The sequence below is a fragment of the Danio aesculapii genome, chromosome 21 (assembly GCF_903798145.1).
Source record: "Danio aesculapii chromosome 21, fDanAes4.1, whole genome shotgun sequence".
In the NCBI taxonomy this organism is placed as follows: Eukaryota; Metazoa; Chordata; class Actinopteri; order Cypriniformes; family Danionidae; genus Danio; species Danio aesculapii.
The window spans coordinates 38,359,370-38,383,774 of NC_079455.1; the positions used below are offsets into that span (position 1 = coordinate 38,359,370).

At 34.9% G+C, this 24,405-nt stretch overlaps 1 protein-coding gene across 1 annotated transcript; it reads left to right on the forward strand.

The window, feature by feature from the left end:
- Positions 1–76: 76 nt before the first annotated feature.
- LOC130214603 (uncharacterized) lies at positions 77–12,614 on the forward strand. Its single transcript, XM_056446379.1, has 5 exons — positions 77–325; positions 5,022–5,354; positions 5,476–5,625; positions 10,523–10,626; positions 12,201–12,614. The coding sequence occupies exons 1-5, from the start codon at positions 268–270 to the stop codon at positions 12,255–12,257; spliced, it is 702 nt and encodes a 233-aa protein (XP_056302354.1). The 5' UTR covers positions 77–267; the 3' UTR covers positions 12,258–12,614.
- The last annotated feature ends 11,791 nt before the right edge of the window (positions 12,615–24,405 follow it).

Sequence of the window (24,405 nt, forward strand, 5' to 3'; positions counted from 1 at the left end):
GGTTAGCAGTTACTGTCAGTATATTCTGAAAATGCATCAGAGATGATAATGTTTTATGTGTGCATAGGTTTTTTTTTTTCCTGTTTGTAGTTGTGTTTTTGTACTCTGTGTGTCCGGGGTGGTTCCACTGTGAGATCAGACTTTTGTGGTTTAGTGACAAAATTAGTGCTGTGGGGGGTGAAATCAGAAAGTACGAGTGTGTGTCTGTTGTGTCAGCTTGAGATGTGGGAGTAGAGCACTGTTCAGATTCTCAGCAGCCGCTCAGAAATGAAGTTTTCCTCCAGACTCCTGTTCGGGCTCCTCATGTCATACCTTTATTTGAGAGGTAAGAAACAACTTTATGACTGGAAAATGCTTTTGGAAGACACTGTTTGGTATTAGTATAACAAAAAATAACTCAGAAATAACTTCCTGCATTCAGAAGATGGCATTTATGATGCTTTTTGGATTATTTTATATCTGCAATACAAGACAATTGGCCATTAACATGAACAGTATAATGGTCTAACCCAGGGGTCAGGAACCTTTTTTCAGCAAAGAGCCATTTCAGATTTTTTTTTAATCAAATCTGTTTTTCAAAGAGCCATATGGGGTGTGTGTATATAACAAAACCTTTATTTATTTATCAACAAAAGCATTTTTTATGTCCGTGTACAACTCAAAAATAAACAAATATGATGCATCATAATGTATAAAGAAAGGACAATTTACTGATTTAAATTTTTTTTATTTATTTATTTTTTGCCATAGTCACTCATGAATATTTGAATTTACGTTTGTGGGGTTACAATAGAAATGTAAATTACCATAGAAATGTAAGTAATATAACTTGCCCTTTATTGTTGTCGCGATTCAAGTTAACCACAGCACCACATATGCGCATTGGTTGAAACGTCCTTTTATTGTAAACCGAGTTTATTCATTTTGCTATAGAAAATACAATATAAAGGGAATTGTAATTGTATTTTCAATAGGAAACTGATTTCTAGTAACAGTCCTGTTTAAAAAAAATCTGAAATATTATTGAATAAAAACAGCTGGAGAGCCACATATTTTTAGTCAAAGAGCCACATGTGGCTCCCGAGCCATAGGTTCCCTACCCCTGGTCTAACCTGTCATTTAAAATAAAAATAAATAGCTGTCATGTTAACAGTGTGCAGAATTGTGCTCCAAATTATGAAACTTTCTTCTGCTTTGTTATGATCCTACAGTGTAAAACCCACTAAGTTAAGGTAACTCAAACCGTTTGAGGAAACCGAGTACTGTGAACTTAATCCATTTAAGTAAATGAAGCAATTTGAGCACAGCAAAACCCAATAAATGAGGATAACTCAAACCAACTGAGTACTGTAAAACCCAATAAGTTAAGGCAACTCGAACCGTTTGAGTACTGTGAACTTACTCCATTTAAGTTGAAGTAATGAGGTATTTAATTAACTCATTACCTTCAACACTGAGTTCAAAACTCTTTTCAAATGAGTAGAATTAACTTTCAGTCAATTTTGAGTTAACTACACTCATTTCATTTGATAAAGTTGACTGTATACACTATAACGCTACCACTGCATGCTACTACTTTATGGTCAATTTTTATTTTTATTTTTTACCATCAACCCCCTGACAGTGTTAAACGCTTTCACTTGTTTTAACTGCTTTGTTTGTGAAAACCAGTATTTTAGTGTAGACTTAGATGTAAATGGCATTGGGTATACTGTAATGATATAATACAGTCTTTTTTCCTTCTGTATTAGGAGCGAATGTGAGTTTATAATTTTTTTGTTTTTAATTACTGCAATGGAAAATTTCTTGCAGCTAAGACATTCTGGATTATTTTAACCCAACGTTGGTTCAAATATATACAATCCCATCCATTTGGCTAAAAAGTGGCATTCAATTTTAATGAAAATAATTAATCTAATGTTGGGTTAGTCCACATTTGACCCCATATGTAGGATGATTACAAACATTTGTGCAATAATAATAATAATAATAATAATAATAATACATAAAATATTTTTTACACATGATTTTTACTTTTTTATTAAAGAAGAATTCCCTGAAACTTCTCTCTAAAACAATGCTGGTTTGTTCGGTCAAATATGGACAACCCCACTAGTTGTGGTAAAAAGTATGATATAAATTTAATAATTAAAAAACCTCAATATTGTGTTTAATCATATTTGATTTCATTTTCCTTCTGTATTTGGAGTGACTTTGTGTTTATGTTTTTGTATATGCAATGTATTGGATGATAGTGGATGCCTGATTTTCTGAAGTATATTTTTTTTTACTCAGAAACTGTGGATTATACCAAAGATTACAAAGAATCAAACTGGAATAAACCACAATGAATTAACAATTAAAATAATACAAAAAAGCAGGTATCTAATAATATTTTTAGAGTCAGTGGAAGATTTCTACATTTACAACAAAGTAAAAAATAAATAAATTTGGTCACTCAGTAACATTGGTAGACATTATTAGCACAAGCAGTTCGTGTTAAAATGTTTCAATTGATATTTGGATCTTGAAATTAAGGTTTTTGTCAAGGTTGTATAAGACTTTATTTTCTTTATTTTGTTATCGCATACTATATTTGACATTTTTATCCGCAACAATGTGGTTTTATGTTCATGGTTTCACACCTTTATAATGCACATTTTGTTTTTAATAATCAAAGATCAAATTCGTCAAAATCTAATTCCTCAAAGAGTAGCCTTCAAAATCGATTTAGCAAAATGATAATAATAATTCTCTATAGCATAATATAAGATGTATTCCATCTATAGGAGTTTTTACATTTGGAAAAATGCTGGTTGGTTGTAACTCCACCTTGGTTCAAATATGGACACATCCATCCACTGGAGTAAAAAACATCATTTAAATACAAATGACAAAGATTTACCCAATGTTGCATAGTCCAAATTTGACCCAATGCAACTCAGCGTTTTTAGAGTGTTGTCTTAACCCAACATTGGGTCTTAAAAGGACAAACTCCACCATTGGCCTTAAAAGTTTATATTAATTTTAATTGAAAAACAAATTTACCCAATGGTGGATTTGTCCACATTTGACCCAATGACGGGTTAATATAAACTGGCATCAATAATCAGGGAAAACCCTACAATTTTTATACTTTTTTTAAAAACTATTTTTTATTTCATTGTAATGGAAAAAAACTACTTTCTTGAGAAATGCTGGGTTGTCTTGACCCAACATTGGGTCAAATGTGGACAAACCCAACCTTTGGGTTAAAAGTGTATTTTAAATTTAATTGAAAAAAAAAGAAAAGAAAATAACAGTCCATGTTTGACCCAATTTCAGGTTAATACAACCAGGCAATTTTTAGAGTGCAATACTGTGAGGAAAAAGCCACAGTTTTTACACATAATTTGAACAAATTTTTATTTATTTTTCTTACTGTAATGGAAATTTCCTTGAAGCTACTCTCTAAGAAATGCTGGGTTGTCTTAACCCAACATAGGGTCAAAAATTGACAAATGCAACCATTGGGTTAAAAGTATAATTTAAATGTCATTAAAAAATAAAGTTACATTGTTAGTCCACATTTGACCCGATGTCAGGTTACTACAACCAGGCATTTTTTAGAGTGTAATAACCGAAAAAAAATGTACTCATGATTTGAATTATTTTTTTAAAGTCATTTTCTTACTGTAATGGAAATAAATCTTGGAAGCTGCTCTCTAAGAAAGTATGGGTTGTTATAACCAAACGTTGGTTTAAATATGGACAAACTAAATTGTTGGGTTGAAAAGTGTAATATAAATTGAACTGAAAATATTGGCCCACCATTGAGTTTGTCTATATCTGAAATTTGTGTAAATAATAAAAGATAATATATATAAAATAATAAAATATGTGTTATAAAATCCCAACATCATTTTTAGTGTGTACACCACGTCAGTCAATCCTGAAAACACATGTATCTTTTTATTTCCAAAAAGATTTTTTCCAATTGGCAAAACAACAGCACACCGTCATGCAAACATCTGCACACACTACTTTATGATGCAAATGTAAAATTCAAAAAGTACCATTTCAATTTATTTGAAAAAACAACAACAACAACAACAACAAAAACAAACAAACAAAACACAATGTTTGGTTAGTCCATATTTGACTGCATGTTGGATTAATACAACAAAATTTATTTAGAGTAAAACTTTTTTTCACACACCATTTTAACAAATTTGTATTTAGTTTGCTTATTGTAATAGAAAATATTCTCTGATGCTAGAACATGTTGGGTTGTTATAACCCAGTCAAATATAGACAAACTCAACTATTTGGTTAAAAAATGTCATTTAAATTATATTGAAAACAATTAGGTAGCGAGATGGCGCAGTGGGTAGCACTAACACCTCACAGCAAGAAGGTTGCTGGTTCGAGCCTCGGCTGGGTCAGTTGGCATTACTGTGTGGAGTTTGCATGTTCTCCTCGTGTTGGCGTGGGTTTCCTCTGGGGTGCTCCAGTTTCCCCCCACAAGTCCAAAGTGTGTGAATGTGAGAGTGTGTATGGTGATTCCCAGTGATGGGTTGCAGCTGGAAGGGCATTTGCTGCATGAAACATATGCTGGATAAGTTGGCGGTTCATTCCACTGTGGTGACCCCAGATTAATAAAGGGACTAAGCTGAAAAGAAAAAACGAATGAATGAATGAATGAATGAATGAATGAATGAAGGAAAATAATTAACCCAACACTAGGTTTGCCCATATTTGACATATGTTGGGTTAATACAATGCAGCGATTTTTAGAGTGTAATAATTGGGAGGAATAATTTTTATTAATGGAGAACACCCTGAAGCTACTCTCTTGGTCAAATATGGACAAACCCAATCAGTGTGTAATTTAAAGTGAATTATTCAAATTAACCCAATATTGGGTTTGTCCATAATTGACCCAACGTTGGCTTACAACAACCCAGCATTTTTCAGAGTGCATGCTTTAGTGTACAAGCTTCTACAAAATCAATGTTGATGTGTTTTTGCTTCTCTCGCAGGTTCAAGTAATTTTTGTGTCAATCAGAGTCCATCCAGCATCACTGTGAATGAAGGAGAATCTGCTCAAATCAGCTGCTGCTGGAATACATCCACACACAGCGTTAAAGTTGTTTGGTACATCAATGAAACAAAACTTTCAGATCCAAAGCAGGAACTCCGAGAGCATCAAATAAAGAGCTGTTCAACTCTCCACCTCATAAACATACTGAATAATCATACAGGTCATTATGTTTGTGAAGTGACTCAAGATATACCACTCCTGGTAAAGAAGAACGGCACCGGAACAAATGTATCTGTCAGCATTTGTGAACTAAATACAACTTCTGATAATGGTAATATTCTTCTGTCACCAAATCATGTTTTTATACAAACCTCAACACTAAAAAAAACATAATTAATGAAGTCATACAATAAATTCAGTTCATCTAATTCAATCTATTCTTTCACTCTAAGATTCTGACCGGTCTCCAGATACTAAGACAACGAGCACCCAAAACTGGCTGTCAGATAACATCCTGCCTTTATCTCTGGGCTCCGCCATCGGCCTACTGACCCTATGTTTGGCCTTCAGCATCTGCAAGATGAGGAACTGTAAAAAAACAGGTACATTTCAATACTGACAGCCCATGCACGTTTACTGCACTGTTTTATCATCACAATACTTCAGTTTTGCTGAAAAACTGGAGCTCATTAAAGGGTCTGTAATAATTCTTAGGCTTATTACAATCAAATATGCTGGGATACCATAACCAAATGTGTCAGAACTGTTGGGTTGAAAGTGTAATACAGTTGAAGTCCAAATTATTAGCCCTCCAGTGAATTTTATTGATTTATTTTTGATGTTTAACAGAGCAAGGAATTTTCACAGTATTTCCTATAATATTTTTTCTACTGGAGAAAGTCTTATTTGTTTTATTTCGGCTAGAATAAAAGCAGTTTTTAATTTCTAAGGTCAATATTATTAGCCACCTTAAGCAATATTTTCTCGATAGTCTACAGAACAAACCATCATTGTACAATGACTTGCCTAATTACCCTAACCTGCCTAGTTAACCTAATTAGCCTAGTTAAGCCTTTAAATGTCACTTTAAGCTGTATAGAAGTGTCTTGAAAAATATCTAGTCAAATATTATTTACTGTCATCATGGCAAAGATAAAATAAATCAGTTATTAGAAATGAGTTATTAAAGCTATTATGTTTAAAACTGTGTTGCAAAAATCTTCTCTCCGGTAAACAGAAATCGGGGAATAAAATATACAGGGGTGCTAATAATCCAGGAGGACTAATAATTCGGATTTCAACTATACACATAAATTAAAAATTAGCCTTTTGTCAGCCTTTTTTAGCGTGTACACCACTTAAATTCATTCCTGGAAACACATTTATCTTTTTATTTATGTGTTGAACCAATTTGAGATTTTTTTCCTTCTGGCACAACAACAGCACACTGTCATGCAAACATCTGCACACACTTTCTGACTACTGTATGATGCAAGTGCAAGTAATATGAAAAAATTATGTAGCCTATGTCACAATGTTGCTGTGTGAGCGGGTCTTTTATGTCAAAGCCTGTCACGTTTCAGCCCCTCGCACAGGAAATGCAACTGGTGAGATTATTATAACCTTTAGCTTATAGAACTTTTAAATGTAACAGCTGACATTTTTTTTTTGTCAAGGACTTGAATGTCTTGACAGACTTCAACGGCTTGAAAATGTTTCTAAAACATTTGGTTTTATTTAATACATATTACAATTTATATATTTTAAAAATAATAGTTAAAATTGACAATAAAGTTACAATACAGTGTGTTTTTTTCTTTTTAATAATAAAAAAAAATTGGTAGCACTTTATATTAATGGTCTATTTGAGTATTAGTAGACTGTCTGCTTAATATCTGTTGATACTACTCCTTCAACAGACGTTTAACTGACTATAACAAACTTTGCAGGTACATGTCAACTAACACTAACCCCAACCCTAATCTAAAGAGTGACCTAATATTTAATATACACTGTAACTCCAAGTGTTTCCTTTATTTTTTTTCAGCAGTGTATATATTTTAATTAAGAACAATTATGTATAATTCAAACAAGGGATGTCCCGATCAGGTTTTTTTTCCCCTCAATCAGAGTCTGAGTCATTTGATTTTGAGTATCTACTGATACCAAAACCTGATTCGATACTTCTATAATAGATAAATAAAAGAATAAAGAAGAGCGAAGAAACAGATCCAGAATGTTCCTTATTATTTATTTATTTTACCTTATTTCAACATTCAACAATTCTGTTAACAAACAGAGCACTTCTGTGAGGTAGCGTAAACAATCAAGTTATAAATAACATCAATTATTCACTTTTGGACTTCAGTGCAACAGTAAATATTAAAAAAAATCTAATATAAACACAAATAGCACATCAACTTAAAATACCCGGCAGGCAATCCCAGGTTTACATATCTCACAGTTTGCTATGGCAATGTTGTCATCATCAACTTTATAATAACTCCAGACTGCAGACATACTCGCACTCTCCGCTTCAAGCTGCTTCCATCGTTGCATGTGATGTGAAGTCCTGCCACACGTGTCATGTTTCTGTGTGAAGTCAAGAAAGAGGTCTAACTCTGTGCCACCGCATAACTATAGATGTGTCATATCAAACATGAGAATGTATAAATAGTTAAAGTCAGAATTATTAGCCCCCCTGAACTATTAGCCCCCCTGTTTATTTTTTTCCCCAATTTCTGATTAACAGAAAGCAGATTTTTGCAACACATTTCTAAACCTAATAGTTTTAGTAACTTATTTCTAATAACTGATTTATTTTGTCTTTGCCATGATGACAGTAAATAATATTTTAATATTTTTCATGGCTCTGTTAAACATCATTTGGAAAATATAAAAAAAATAAATAAATAAAAAGGGGGGCTAAAGGGGGACTTCAACTGTATAAATAAATGTAACTTGAACTGTATATATAAATGTGTGTGTGTGTGTGTATATATATATATATATATATATATATATATATATATATATATATATATATATATATATATATATATATATATTCAAGTCCTGATGAGGAGATAATGTCCGATTCTGATCGAGTCTGAAACTGTGTGATCAGGCCCAATTTCCGATCAAGTAATCGGATCTGGACATTCCTATTTCAAACTATATTTCAATAAAATTAATATTGCAATTTAACTTTTTGCTTTGATACATAATAAATTATTCTCAATTTATGGGTTGCAAATCCCACTTGTCCAATTAAACAACAACAACAACAAAAACAACAACAACAACAACAGCAACAGCAAAAAGTTCATTTGGGAGAATTCAATTCAATTCAATTCACCTTTATTTGTATAGCGCTTATACAATGTAGATTGTGTCAAAGCAGCTTCACATAAAAGGTCATAGTAAATTGAAACAGTGTAGTCCAGTTTTCAGTGTTTAAGTTCAGTTCAGCTCAGTTCAGTGTGGTTTAATAATCACTACTGAGAGTCCAAATATTGAAGGGCAAATCCAACGATGCGCAGCTCTACAGATCCCGAACCATGCAAGCTAGTGGCGACAGCGGAGAGGGAAATAAAACTTCACTAATGGCGAAAGTGAAGAAAAAAAACCTTGAGAGAAACCAGACTCAGCTGGGCACGACCATTTTAATTTCTCCGCTGGCCAAACGTCTTGTGCAGAGCTGCGGTCCCAGCGGCAGAGGCTGGAAGCTGGCCTCAGCGAAGACTCGTCTGTCTCTGGAGCGTCACAGGAATCAGTCTCATGTTCTCCACTCCTCCATGACCACCACAGTAGCTACTCAGGATATGAAAACCTTGGGATCATCTCGTCGTTGGTCTTGGATCGAATCAGTGACTCTGCATAGTCGGAGGGCCTCGGGAAGAGTATCCCCAGGTGGAAATGGAGAATAAAGAGAATAATTAGCGTAGCCGCTGTTCATAGTGTATATAAACAAGATGCAGAACCTGTGTGGAAGCCCGCTAAGTGGTGCACTGAGTGTATGCTTTACTAAATAGATAGGTCTTTAATCTAGTTTTGAATTGGGAGAGTGTGTTTGAGCCTCGGACGTTATCAGGAAGGCTATTCCAGAGTTTAGGAGCCATAAATGAGAAGGCTCGACCTCCTTTACTTGACTTTGCTTTTCTAGGTACTACCGGAAGCCCTAAGTTTTGAGAACACATAGTTAGTAATAATACTTTATTTAGACCTGTTTTGCTGATAAAAATATGTTTGTACATTTACAAAAGAATACATTTTCATTTTCTGTGATGTTATATTAATAATTAATATGTTGTTGGGCTGTAGATTTTGACATTTCTAAACATAACAGTTTGTTTTGTAGATAATCAAAAAAATATATAATAATATTGACCTTAAAATTGTTAATTTTTTTTTTACTTTTACTTTAGCCAAAATAAAACAAATAAGACTTTACTCAGAAGAAAAAATATTATAGGAAATACTATGAAAAATGCCTTACTCTGTTCAACATCATTTGGGAAATATTTGAAAAAGAAAAAAAATAACAATATAATATGATATTAATATGACACATATTTGTAGGCTATTTAAATGCATTTAAATGTGTAATTTTACATATTGTAGATATTATAATCTATAATATCTTATGCAATGGTACATAAAGTAACATATATGTATACAGAAGAAACAGAGTTACATATATTTTATTTTTTAATCATTTGACTGAAGCTTTTTCTCTGTTGTGCTTTGTTTAGCTGGTGCTGGTTTTTAATTACTTTAGTTGGTGTTAAAGTGGGTTTGTTGTTGTAGTTAACCTGGGCATAGTTTCCGTGCAAAAACTTGAACACTTCTCTATATATGCAGTTCTGTTTGCAGTTGATTTATAATGGGAACAGTGTACTTTTCTTGCTTCACATTGCTCACTTGCAGTCTAGACTTGCTGTCATGCACTCTGAATCAGCCTACGTGACTTATTTGGAAGATTTTTTAGCCTATCTGTCAGGAAAGAAAGAAAGAAAAAAACTTTCAACTGTAAATATATTAAAAGTGGCAATTATCTTAAATAAATATAAATTATAAGCAAAGTTTATATTACATTTATAAACTAATTTCGAGAGGATCACATGCTTATGATTGACCACAGCTGGTCCCACATTAGCTATCACATGATTTTCCAATCAGATGAATCCAAATGCACATAAATAATCGGATTTCCTTACCTTAAACATATTGATTCTGCAAGACGAAGATGACTATGTATTTAAAAAGTAGTGAAAATACATTACCTCAAATGTATAACTATTTATATATATATAAGCAGTCCTGCTTTCATTTTTAAAAGCAATAATTAATAAAGATATCCCGTCTGAAATGAAGTCAGACTTGAATACAGATTTAGTTCTGAATGTGATTTATTGGTAGATTTACTTTCTGACCGGCTCTACAAGTCATCTGATATACTCATAGCTTTAATTCTCAATGTGTCTGTATGTTCCTCAGAGCGAAGGGTCATCCATCAGACTCCACATAGTGAAGGAGAAGAGCATGAGCACATGGAGGAGGAAGAAGGAAGCACCGGCTCGTCCCGAGGATCCCTCCAGTGGGTGAGTAATATCCAACATAGGTTCATACTCAAAGATACCACCATAACTTCAGTCTGTTTACTACCCCAAATATGGTTGTATCAAGAAAGAATAAATGCTGCAACATGGGCTCATTGGAAATATGTGCTTTAGCCTACACTTTTGTTAAACCGCCAAAACATACTTCAACATACGTTTGACTGCAGATTTTTTGTTCCTTTTCACACTAATGATATTTTACAGGAGCATATTATTGATGAATAAAAAACTATTCTTATTCTTAAGAATACAAATTAATAACACAAAACAACTTAACAGTGTCTATTATTTGTTAACTAATACATTTGCTTCACTATCTATCTCCATGGACTATATTTCTGGGGTGGTCAATTTGCATGTAGTTCACTCAATAGGTATGTAGTTCACCCGTATAAGGTGTTGTGCTTGTGATGTAGAATGGTTGAGTTTGATTTGGGTGAACCTTGGTTTAACAAAAAAGATCAAAACAATATGAAGTCATGGTAAAACTGTGTTCACAGTGCACTTTTCTTTTACTTTTGCCTTCGACAACACTATTGGGTTTAGTGGTAATAGTGGTTCGCTAAGTGATCTGTACAACAAGCCCAGCCTTTTCGTGGAAAATTGCAAGAAGGAGGTACAAAAGTGAGCATTAAAGGCACTAATGTCCAACTGTACTGTACACTGTACTGTACTTTTGAAAAGGTAGCAGCCCAGTGGCAGATTTTGTACCTTTTATTTCTAAGAGTGTATTCTAAGTCAGTGTTTCTTAGCCACTTCCTGGAGGACCAACAGCACTGGATGTTTTGGATGACTCTGTCTGTTCCACCCATTACAGGTCTTTCAGTCTCTGTTAATGAGCTGATGATCTGAATCTGGTGTGTTTGGTTATGGAGACATGGACAATGTGCAGAGCTGGTGGTCCTACAGGAATGTGGTTGAGAAACACCCAGGGGATATGTGCTCAGAGGAGTCCCTGTCAGAAGTCTCGCAGCTGCAATCCAAACAATGGATTACAAAAACCCATCATTTTTAGAGTAGATCATAGAAATAATTCAGTGTTTTGAGAACATTGGAAGACCAATTCGATGTCATTCATGGTGCTGCATGTAAGTGGGTTAAGCTAAAGATCTGGATATACTTGCTGGTAAAGGCCTTTTTCTGCATGAATTCCACAACTGAACACAATTGTTTTAAAATAAGTTGATTTAATGTGAACAGATGGGCTGAACAAAAGCATATACAATCAATTAACAACCTCAGAGCTCACAGCTTTCAAGGTTTATCTTTTATTGTTAAAAAATCAACTTCCCTATGGAGAAAATTAATGAAACTCCAGAACCCATCTGTAGCGTTCTATGAGAATAAATGATTTTGCTTAACACATTACTGCGTGATGTCATAATATTCAGTCTCTGGGCAACAGAGCAACATCTGCAGTCCCACGGTGAGTTAGAGAGCACAAGACCTCACTGTTGAATCATATATCTCTTTCAATTCGGCAGGATTTCAATGAAATGATTCCATTATTCCGTCCATACTTCAAACTGACTGATTCATATTCTCTGTCTTTACAGTATCAGGTGCCTGTTTACTGGTCTTACTTTGATCTACGGAGGGGTGAAGAACAATGACAACAAAAAATGACAGACGAACTTGATGTTCTGCTCATCGGATCGCATTTCGCATTTTTATTTTTCTCCCCCTCTGTCTTTCTTTCATGAGAGTGCCTTTGTAAATAGCAGAAGCTGTTTTAGATGCAGCATTCGAGCTATCGATTGTGGTATCAGATGCTAATCTCTCTGTTTATAGCAGCTACATTGATTGTTTTGTTCTTGTTTTCATTTTGTGTTGTTTGTATTAAATTAAACTGAAGATTTTTCAAGCCGACTGCTTAGATAGGTTCCTGCTCATAAAGTTGTGATTCAAAATAAGTACACAGTGTTTACCTTGAAGCCAGTGTGCGAATAATATAGTGACTTATGGGGGGGGGGGGTCAACTTTTTTTGGTAGTAGTTTGGTAATACATGCTTCAGTGAATCAAATTCATGAATGTATTTAAATTACATGTAATTTCTTAATAAAATGTATACATGTTCAGTACTTTGAGGGATATTTAGTGACAATTTTAGAGCTTACAGCAGGTCAAACTATTCAAATTATGAGTCTCATTTTTCTTTTTTTAGGCTACATGTAGATATAAACACCTATGTTTTAAGTATTTTGTGAATACTTGCTCTAGAACTGCCAGTTTCAGACTTTTGAGTGATATTTTTCCCAGCATTGATTGCTGCAATTATACATTCACTATTGTATAATCCGTTATTGGGGGGATCAAATGTATATCTATATTATACATAACATATCAGAGAAAGCTATTTCTTATTTTAAAGGGCTGTTTTACATATTGTTTTGATATCCTTAAGGGGGGATCAAGCGTTAATTCAATCCCACCCAAAGCCCCCTATAATTCGCATCCTGCTTGAAGCTAAGGAGACACGTTTGTCTATCTAACCATGAAAAGTCTGACTTTTATTCTGTATAAGTGTTTGTTTGCATTCTTAGAAGTTTGATTTTCACACTTTCGTGATGTGGGGTTTTGTTATCTAACATTAGCAAGTGTGAAAAACAATGTCTGCGGCAATTCTGTGATTATGTGCAAGGAACAAAAACTGTAAAATATTTAGTGAAGTGTGAAGTATTTTCTTTATCTGTACATACAGTGTTTTCTTTTAATAAAGCATGAAAATCAGCGTGATTCTCAAGTAGTTTCTTGCAAAAAAGAAAGAAGAAGAGTGGGGTAAATGTTGACTGTAAGGGTGGAAACTGTGGTGGTTTTGACAGGTCAATGGCAGGAAATGGAAACTGCAGTGCATCTGGTTTCCTTCAACCTTATTTTCAGCTTGATATTTATGCATGCTCCTCTGTTGACCAAACAAAGAAAACTGTTTTATATGAAGTTAAAGTAACTAAATAAATCAAACAAAATCAATACATCAGGTTATTTCTTAATATAGGCAACATTAATTAATTTTGTTGCCGAATATCTTCACATTTTGGATGTCTCCAACCGACCAAATGTACAGTCAGGTTACAATGGTCGTCTTCAAGCACGACCACATGACCTAGATTCAGTTTTTATCATACACACAAACATGTCTTAAGACCGCGAAGCCTGCAACTGTGTCAACAAAAGTGCTTTGTGAAGCTTTATGAAGTTTTTAATAATTGTATAAACACACATTTAACTTATTAAAATATAGGCACCAAATTTCTTTGATGGAAAGAATCAGAAAATGTGTACAGAGCAGTTATTATAGCCAACAATTTAATGTTAACTACTTGAGGCGAAGTAAGGAAAACACTTTGACTTATACATTTTACAAAACATTTTATTCAATGTACAAGTCGAGGGGCAATATCATTGCTCATTAAAACACATAAACAGTTCAATATGTTATGTATTTTAAGCAAACCTCTGACCTCAGTCATTGTTTGTTTGCAGTTGCCATGCAAACTGCAGCTTTATATATGTCATCATTAGCGTATTAAAGGTCAAGTCTATATGGTTGAACTATGAGAGCGGAAACCACTGTGAATTTGGGTAGTGTTTTCAGCACATGCTTTGAGGGGCTATATGTTTCCTTCCTTGATGTCTGTTCATACCAGTGTAACCTCGTGTAAAGAAGTTTTGTAATTTTCACATTTCATTTTTTTTAAGTTTAATGTTTTGCGGGAAGATATGGGATAAGTAGTGGATTGATACTAGTTACAAAATAGTTCAAAGCTGAAAGTCCAGACTGTTTATTGTTACATTTGGGAAATCTTGATATTTGTCATATATAGAACAGATATCTTTTTAAGAGATATAACTGAGAGTGACACATCTTTTAAAGGTCATATAATATTAAAATCTAGGTTTTTTAGATGTTAGTCTCAATATTGTTAGTTTTTAAGATGTCTATAAGCAAGTGTGCTCCAAAACAAAATTTATGTTTAGAAAATATAAAACTGATAAATACATGTAAAGCTTGTAGTTTGTCACTTCCACTTATGGAGCAACGGGTTTTTTTTACATCACCTCAAACTACACTCAGGTAGCAAAGAATTCTGGTCCAAATTTATCATAAATCTGGCAGGCATTCATCCGGCACTGGCATACAGCATGTGGGCCAAACATGGCCCTAGTTTGGCAGAGGAGGTGGCACCGTCTTTAAGGCGGCACACAATACTTGGGTCAGATGTAAAATGTAGTATTTGGCCCAGATGTTAATAATTAATATGAGGGCAATGTAGATTTGGTCTATCTTGACCCACATTTAAAATACAAGTTTACATCGGCGCCAAGAGTCTAGTGGTACTGTGCACTGACATATAGCACCAACATGCTCACGGCAACCTGAGTTTAATACCCGGCTCAAGGTCCTTTGCCAATCCTTACCCTTTCTCTTCTCCCAATGCTTTCCTGTCTGAAATCTCTACTGTCCTATCATAATAAAGGTAAAAAACCCCTAAAAATAATTATTTAAAAAATACATGTTTATTATTTTTAAATAAAGAAAAAAAATTCTACCAATCAGGTCGCTTCGAGAAAAAGCGCACCCATAGCATGCATGCCTAAAGCCCAATGATCTATAGGTTTATCGATTTAGGCAGTGTTGACACACTAACATATCTGGCCCAGTTCAGGCTCAGTTATGGGTTATTTACTTGGCTGATACTTGTCCCAGATATGGTCCATGTTTGGCCCTTGACTGGAAGTCAGACTTGGTCCAGCCATGTACCATAAATCACTGCATCATGTGGGGCAAGCAAAGTGGGCCAGAGCTGGGTCAGAGATATTTTGCTTTGTGGGCAGTTTCTCATCAAATCATAACCAATCAAATGCTCTCAAGTATCTGACAAGCCCCGCCCCCTTCAGGACGCTTCTCATTTGCTTTTTATTTGATGTGCTTGAGCTCAACCACTCTCACTAGCTGTGATAAAACAAAACGCTATTAGCTGTTTTTTTTCAAAAGGGAACCAGCTACACTATGTCCCAACCTCTCTTCGTGTTTCGGTTGAGATTATGTCAAACATTGTTGCTTGATCAGATATTGTTGTGGCTGGAAGTTAATGAGAATTATTTATATTATTCATTAAATTTCTCATTTATTGTAGTTTCTAAACGTCTAGCCCAATCCTAAACCCAACCGTCACAGTACTGTAAAATTATTAATTATTGTAATGCATTGTTAAAAAAATTATGATTTATTGATGTGCATATCCACAGCTGTATCCTATCTAGACTTTACCCACTTCATGGGACCTTTAAGGTGAAAAAAATCTTGCTCACCACTTTGAATAACTTCTGCTCAGAAATAAATAATAATTTAAATAAATAAAACTTATAAAACTTACATTTTCCAGTGATAAAATGTGCATTGTTTTGCTTGAAAGGGTAACACTACACTTTTCCTTACATTCATGAGCATGTGTGAACAAATGTGGAAGACTTGAAATTCATGCAATGAAGTTCTGACGCTCCTTAAAACCGTAGCCTAAGTAAACCTGTAGGCAATGCGCATACGATAGACACTTCACTAGCCCAGGGCCACAGGAGACGATTTGTGAATGGCAGCGACAAATACAGTATGTCTAGATTTCATTTTGCAATCTGCATAAATTTCATACTGAATTTAAAAAATAAAAATAATAATAATAATAGTTTCATACTGAAACAACAAACATTTTAGCAGTCATAATTAGACTACTTATTCGAAATAAGTAGGTGTATCTATATGCACCATTATGCAATTTTATTTTTTTAAAACTAGCTAAATTTTATTAATACAAGATTTAAAAGCAAACTAAAATAGACTATGTTGGACATTCTACCAGAAAAGTACATTTTCACTTATAAAACATGTCACAGGGCCTGACCTTTAAGCGTGTCCTCAAAAAAATCATACAAAAACAAGCATAACATCATACAATTCAATGATAGAACGCATTCTTGATCACTGTCAACTTCTCCTCTGTCAAATGATGTCATTTGATGTCACAAATGATGTCACTTCCTCTAAGTCATAGCCTTAAAACATTAATGCAAGTGACAGGACTGATAGAACCTTGAAGACAACTATTAAATAGTATTTATTTGTAGAATTTATCTATAATTTCATGTTTCCAATCAATCGATGTGAATGATAACAACTTAAACTTAGCTATTTCTGAAGTATTTTTTTTCTTCTAAATGACAGTTTTTAGCATAACAAAACTATTAAAGCTGTGGGTTCAATTGGGTTGAGGACAAGGACAATGACAGGGTTTGTAAATTTGTGAAGTGTTTTTAATAAAGAAAAGCAACGTCAGAACCAAATGAATGACATATTTCTTTACAGAACAACTCAAAGAAATCAATCATTAGTCCATTTTAGAATATTTTTTGGGGAGTAATTACTGTTTATTCACTGTATTTATGTTTTTATTTCAAGGACAGATAATGTACGTTTCTGATAGAATGTCCCATGTGTTTTAAACATTTTTGCTGCATCCCAGTTTGCATACTATCCATCCTAAAGAGTATTTGAGAATAGAGTATGTCCCAAATCGTAGTATGTTGAAAAGAGTAAAGGTTCCCGGATGGTTTACTATTTCCGGTAAGAATTTTAAGTGTAGAACCGCCCATACTACTGATATTGCCCACAGTACATTGTGCATTTGACGTGAATTAGAACTACAAAAGTGGGTGAAAAGTGTAAATAAACTGCAAACATGATGGACGCGCTAGACCAAGTAGAGAGGCCTCAGTAAAGATGTTTGTAGCTATGACTTTTAATTAATATCTAGTCAACTGGAAAATATTTAAATCGCATTGTCTGTGTTATATTTAATCTGCAACAACAATAGTGAGCCTATATAAAGACGTGTTTGGACATTAACATCTGAATGCATAATTATCCAAAGACCTGAGGAGATTTCTCTGCATGAAAGACTCGTGAATGGGAGATTAACCTGCTGCTGCTTCCCCAAGAAGGTAGGAAATTAAATATGACAGAAATGTGGATGATGTGTGGATGATTGACAGGGCTCATATAAGCAACATAAAGATCTGTTAACAAAGAAATAGTACGTCCCAAAGTTTGCATACTCTTCTGTTACACACTCAAAAGTATGTATTTTTTCTTCACAAAACAGTACATACTTTTAGGGTGTAGTATAAGTGTGCGAATTGGGACGCAGCATTTGACTTCGCCTGTTTTCATTTCTAAAACGTCGAATACAATGCGCCACCGCTCGACGTCATATTTATGACCGTTGCAGCTTCTGTTTAAATTTCGCGCCCACCGTGTTTGAATCGCGTTCACCAACGACTCTCACATTTGGTCAAACACAAACGACAATAACTTATATAAGAGGAGTAATACGCTACACTGCCAGTGATATGAATAACACGTGAATTCACTCTGCAAATGTGTCTTTCATCAGTCAACATGATAAGCTCGACTGCAGTTCTCAAAGCACGAGACCTCCATCACAAACGTCCTCCGAGAGCCGCCGTTTCATTCACTTCACCTGACAGACTGACGGAGGCCGTAACCGGATTATCACACAGCAAAACCCGCATGTAAGTCAATAAGTTTGTCTGTCGTCGACGGTTTCAGCCACGTCTGGGACAATAGCAAACACCTGCATATTGATTGTCTGTCATCACAAGGTTTAATAATGGATGTCTCCCTCAGTCTTGCATTTGTCACTCAGACTAATAGAAACTCGCGTCCAATAACAGACTCACTCAATAAACATCTCTCTGCGCCCGTAAGACAGATGTGCTTGTGTATCGTAATATTGAGCCGTGTTATATATTTACCTGAGTTTTATTGCTGTGCCTCTCTCTCTGTATACATAAACAAACAGGCTTAAGAATATAAATAATGTCAGTCCGTAGTTTGAACTTGGAAATATTGAAAACTGAAAATATTTTTGGGACATTTTGGAATAACTGTTTTGAATATATTTGGCAACAACAATATATATATATATATATATATATATATATATATATATATATATATATATATATATATATATATATATATATATATATATATATATAGTATAACAATATATATTGTATTTATATTGTACAACAATATATATTAATTGTATTTAACATCTTAATTTAATAAAAACAAACGTGTGTTTGTGTGTGTGTATATATATATATAATTGTATTTAACATCTTAATTTAATTAAAACAAAAATGTAAATTGTATTAGTCTACACTTAAGCTTAAAATTACAATTTCAGTTTGTAAAGAAATTTGCGTATTTTTTGCAAATTTTAAAGTCAAACTGTAAAGATCACGAGAAACACAAATTGTCTAATATATGAATGGGCAAATGTGACAAATGACTAGTGTGTCACAAACTGTGTGACAAAATGGGTGACAAATGTGTCCCACTATGACAAATGTGTCTAAAATAGAGCTGCTTTCTTTTTCTGTGTATCACCTTATGATCATCCTTTCCGTTTTCTCTATGCTGTCATATCAAATATGCATTTGCTTGTATCTTATTCTGTAAAGTCAAAGGCTGGAGACCCCTGCTCTCAGCTGTCAGATCAACACACTGGTAATTAATTTCAGTGTTTCTTCATGACAGCTGCGAACTCGCATAAGGATGTGTCTGTGGGCTCTGTATTCCTCATGTTTAGTGGAACAAAATGCCCCCCAAGTATAGCAATACCAATACGTTTTGACCTTGTTGGGACATTTTTTGGTCCCCATGATAGAAACAGCTCATAAATCACACAGAATGAATGCAGATTGTTTTCTGTGAGGCTTGTGTTTAGGGAATGTACAGTGTAGAAATCATTTCATCTGTGGGAAATTGCCATAAATATGTACAGCGTACATGATGTGAGAACGTGGTGTACTTGAAAGTTGTACCCAAAAATGTTTTGACAAACTGTTGGATGAAATGTCCATTCGTTTGTGTGTGTGTGTTAGGGTTAGGGTGTGAGAGAGAGAGTGCGTATCTGTGTGCACACTGTAGTTATTAGTCCACTTCTGGTTTTATTAATAATGGGTCCATGTGGGTTCCAATAGGTCTTCTGTGGTATTTGTGATGATTGGGATGCAGTTTAACAAATGATTTATCTGAAAAATCTTACCTTCTGTAAACTAGAACTAGAAGTTAAGTTATTGGTTGCTGTTTCAACTGGGATTGACGGAGCCTGATCTCACGAGAAAACGTAAGTATTTTACGTTTTGTCAGTTTAGTGGCTAATTTGTACGAGTTCAGTCGTACGAAATTGTAAGATTTTAAAAAGGAGGCGTGGCACCTAACCCCACCCCTAAACCCAACCGTTATAGGGGGATGAGGAAATTGTACTAAATTGTTGGAATTAGATCGTACAAATTCATACGAATTAGCCACTAAATCAAAAAGTTACGAATTGCCGTGAGATTGTGTTGGATCGACGACAAGACTTTTGTCAGATATTGTACATACCTTTTATGGTTTTTTTTATTATTTATTTTAATCAGACCCCCTAGTTTTTCACATTTGTTTTGTGATTTTTTTGTGATTTTTAAAAATGACTGATTTTGTGGTGGTAATTCTATATACAGTTGAAGTCAGAATTATTAGCTCCCCTGTTTATTTTTTTCCCCAATTTCTAAATACTGATTTATTTTTAATGTAATAACTCATTTCTAAAACTGATTTATTTTATCTTTGCCATGATGACATTAAATAATATTTTACTAGATATTTTTCAAGACACCTTAACTAGGTTAGTTAGGTTGACTATGCAAGTTAGGGTAATTAGGCAAGATTTTGTATAATGATGGTTTGTTCTGTAGACTATCAAAAATAATATAGCTTAAAGGGGCTAATAATGTTGACCTTAAAATTCTTATTTACCATATTAGGTAGCCTACTATGTTAGGTGTGCAATGTGATGCAATGACAATGATGTAAATCATAAAAATAAAGCTTCTTTATTCTAGTCTCTTGTCAAGACATGATCTAAAACAGATCTGAAACGGTAGGGATTAAGCCAAAGGAAGGTTGTATAACTCTTATTTTTATCCACTGTCTTACTCTATCTCAGATTTCACTCCTCGGAGCATCTGCCATCATGTACCTCACTCAGGACAAGTGCTAGGGCTTCCCCCTAAAACCCAGATTGCCATTAAACTTATCAATGGCAGGGAAGCGTTTTCTCTTGTTAACTGCAGGGAAAGAGTTACAAAATCATTTACACATCATAATACCAGCCTTACATGTAAAGCACAAATAATGGCCTTAAATTCAGTCATGTCCAGTGGCTGTCATCCGTGAGCCAATCTCCATCATTAGCCCCTTTCACAAATACAGACTTTTCTGGAAAATGTATGTGTGAACAGGCCCTTTTTGAAAATACCGGTAAATTTGTTCCGGCAATTTTCCGGAAAGAGATGTTGTAACATTACCGGTAATTTGCCGGAATGCAGCGCTGTGTGAACGCAGAAGGAAGATTGCCAGAAAGAGTGTGTTCATGTCTAGAACGCGCTGACGTGAGACATCTACTTTAGCCAATCAGAATACTCAGATGCATTCACATCTGTTTATGAAGATAAAAGCCTTTGAATATTTTTCCAGACACATTTAGCTGCTAGATGTTGGCCAGATAACATTTCTAATGTTAACTGTGTAAATAATTATCGATAAGATGCTTATGATAAGCCGTTGTTTGTTTACCTTCAATCTCTGGTTCCTTCAGTTGCGTGACGCATCTCGCTTACACATGAAGCAGCCAGTGAGCGCCAGCACACACACATATTGTGCACATTTCGACATGCAAAAGTGTTTCTCTATATGTTTTCATTATTGTTCACAATACTTATCCATCCACAGAGTTTGTAATGTAGTGAAATGTTTACAAATACAAGCGCATCCGTTTAGAGCTTATTTCTGGTTAATGTCAGAATTTAGCAGTATTTTGGAATGGATGTGTGAATGGTCTTTTCGGGAAAAATTCCGTAACGTCCTTGCCTGTGTGAACAGTGCTTTTTTTAATTTACCGGTAAAGTCGGTCCAGAAATTTTCATTTCCTTTCACTGTGTGTAAGCTTCTTGCTTTCTTGTTTGTGTCATTTCTCCGTTTGTTAGATGTTTGCTACTACTTTCTTTTGCAGTCTGAAGCACATCAAACGCACAAAACACCCAGTCACAGGATGTATAATCACAACTTTGCATTGACTTCAAATTAATTATAATTTGATTATATGGTTTGGAGTTAGATGTTTTTTGTTTTTTTGCGTTGGATTCAGCAATCGTGGAATCGCAAAAAACTTGGGGGTCTGGTTAATGCTTAAGATGCATTTTGTGGTTTTAGTTAATAAAACTTTTTTATATAGTTACATTTAACAAATAAATAAAACCTCTATGTAACAGTCAGTTTGCAGCAAACATTTAACAGTTTTTAACAGATATACAATGAAAAGAGCATTTGTTTTGTGACAACTAGCCTATATATCCACATATCAGGATCATGTTTTTCTGTGAGCGTTTCTACAGCAGCTTTGGTGAAAACAGGACATATAAAAGCATGTAATTGGTCACATGTTCACCCGTGCCGCTGCTGTTTGTGGGAGTTCTGGCAGTCCTGATAGTGCACTAATAGAGCTGCTTCTGTCTGAATTGGCTGAAATTACACCACATTGGTCTGTCTCTCCATCCCTTATTACTGGCGTCCTCATTAACTACAGAATGAGATCTCTCTCTCATGCACACACGCTCTCACAAATGGGATGTCAGTGTGTATTTCTCTTTCAATTCATCTCGTCTTCAACCTCACCTGCTACCAGCTGCAACCTCTTATTCTCTTTGCCTCTGATGTGGCTTCATGCACTGGATGTCGGCCTGGTTTTTTCTTCTCAGTGGGATCTGGGTTGTGATGTTGTTTGAGATTTCTGAATGAGGAGGTTTTTGCTTCTTATTTTTCATTAAGTGTACTTGGGTAGATTGAGCTTTACAAATGCTAGCTAGAGTATATCTACTTACTACATTTAACCATTTACTGTCGTCTTATTTTATACACTATTGATCAAAAGTTTATTGATCAAAATCTGCTATATTCTTATATGATATATAAATCTGATATATTTATGGAGACCAGGATAGGAAGTTTAAAAACAGCATTTATTTGAAATAATAATAGTAGCATTATAAATGTTTAGAGTCACTATAAAAAGATATTCATGTTTTGCATTTCGATATATTTTTTAATTGAACAGGTGACTTTTGCTTTAACTTGTGCATGGTGAAAACCTGTGTGTGTGTGTGTGTGTGATAGAGGTGTGAACCTATACTGGTCTCACGGTTCGGTTACGATTATCATGCCATTGATTCAGTTCAATTCGATATTTTGGTGCATTGACAAAGCTTTCCATACACAGTGTTGTATTTTGGGGAGTGGCTATAACAAGCTGTCTGTATAAACACACACACACACACACACACACACACACACACACACACACACACACACACACACACACACACACACACACATGGACACACAGCACCACACTGTCTCTCATTCAAACACATACAGCACCAAACAAACACACACACACACACACACACACACACACACACACACACACACACACACGCACGCATGCACACACACACATGCGCGCTCACACACACACACGCCACAAGCGCTTGCTTGCTTGGTCGCTTATATTGTAAGACTGCCCACTCCTGTTAAAATTACACCAAAGTTACCGACCGCTGCCGCGCTTTATTCGGAAATGTATTCCCGCGGCGCATGAAATCTAGTCGGGTCCCGCGACAATGCACAGGTACAGTCGCGGGAATGCATACAGCCGAGAGGAAAAGAGAGGAGAGGAAAAGTCACGCCAGCAGGTGAAATGGGCCACAGTGAGAGAGAGAGAGAGAGAAATGGAGTTTACTTTCATTCCCTCAATCACAGAGATAGGGGCTTCTGCTGTAAGTGCCAGTGAAAGACTTTCCAGAAAACACACACACAGTGAAATTTATAAGTAGTTGGTGCCTGTAATCTCCCTCCCGACAGAGCGCATATGAGATAAATGACATCAGTACATAATAACTGGTTACGATTATTACTGAACCGATACCGAATTGTCCGCGTCTGCATCGCAGTGCACAGAAGACACAATTAATTTTGACACCCTTAGTGTGTGAGAGAGAATGTAAATGAGTGCAAGCAAGTTTTGTGGATTGTGTGTCGCACACACACAAGACGGTAGTCACCGTCCGCAAGTTAAAGCAAAAGTCACGTGTAACTATTGGCCCCTAACAATTTTTCCAACCAATCATCTTTCATTTACAATCACTCTTATTGGCTGGTGATTGTTTTGCGTGCATGAGCAGCGAACATAAATAAAGGCATTCTTGTAGCCTACCTGATAATATTTGTATATATTTTAATATATATTTTTATACTTTTGAAATCACAAGTAAATCTGATAGGCCTAATGAGCTGATCAAGAGATCTCAGTAAGATGGAACTGTGCCCCTGGATCAGGATAGCAGGAGACAGATGCAAAGCGTGACCTCAAGTCACAGAACAGGTAACTGTGGGCTCTTCTTGAAGATTAGACTTAGTTTTCCTTTAATTATTATTTTTTCACTTGGAAGTGAAAGTGTCAGTGGTGTAAGTAAACTGAATGGTTTCATGAGATTTATGTTTGTAACTACATGTTTGTTTTCATCCATGATTGACCCATAATGTTATATGGCACAAAATAATTAAAGATATA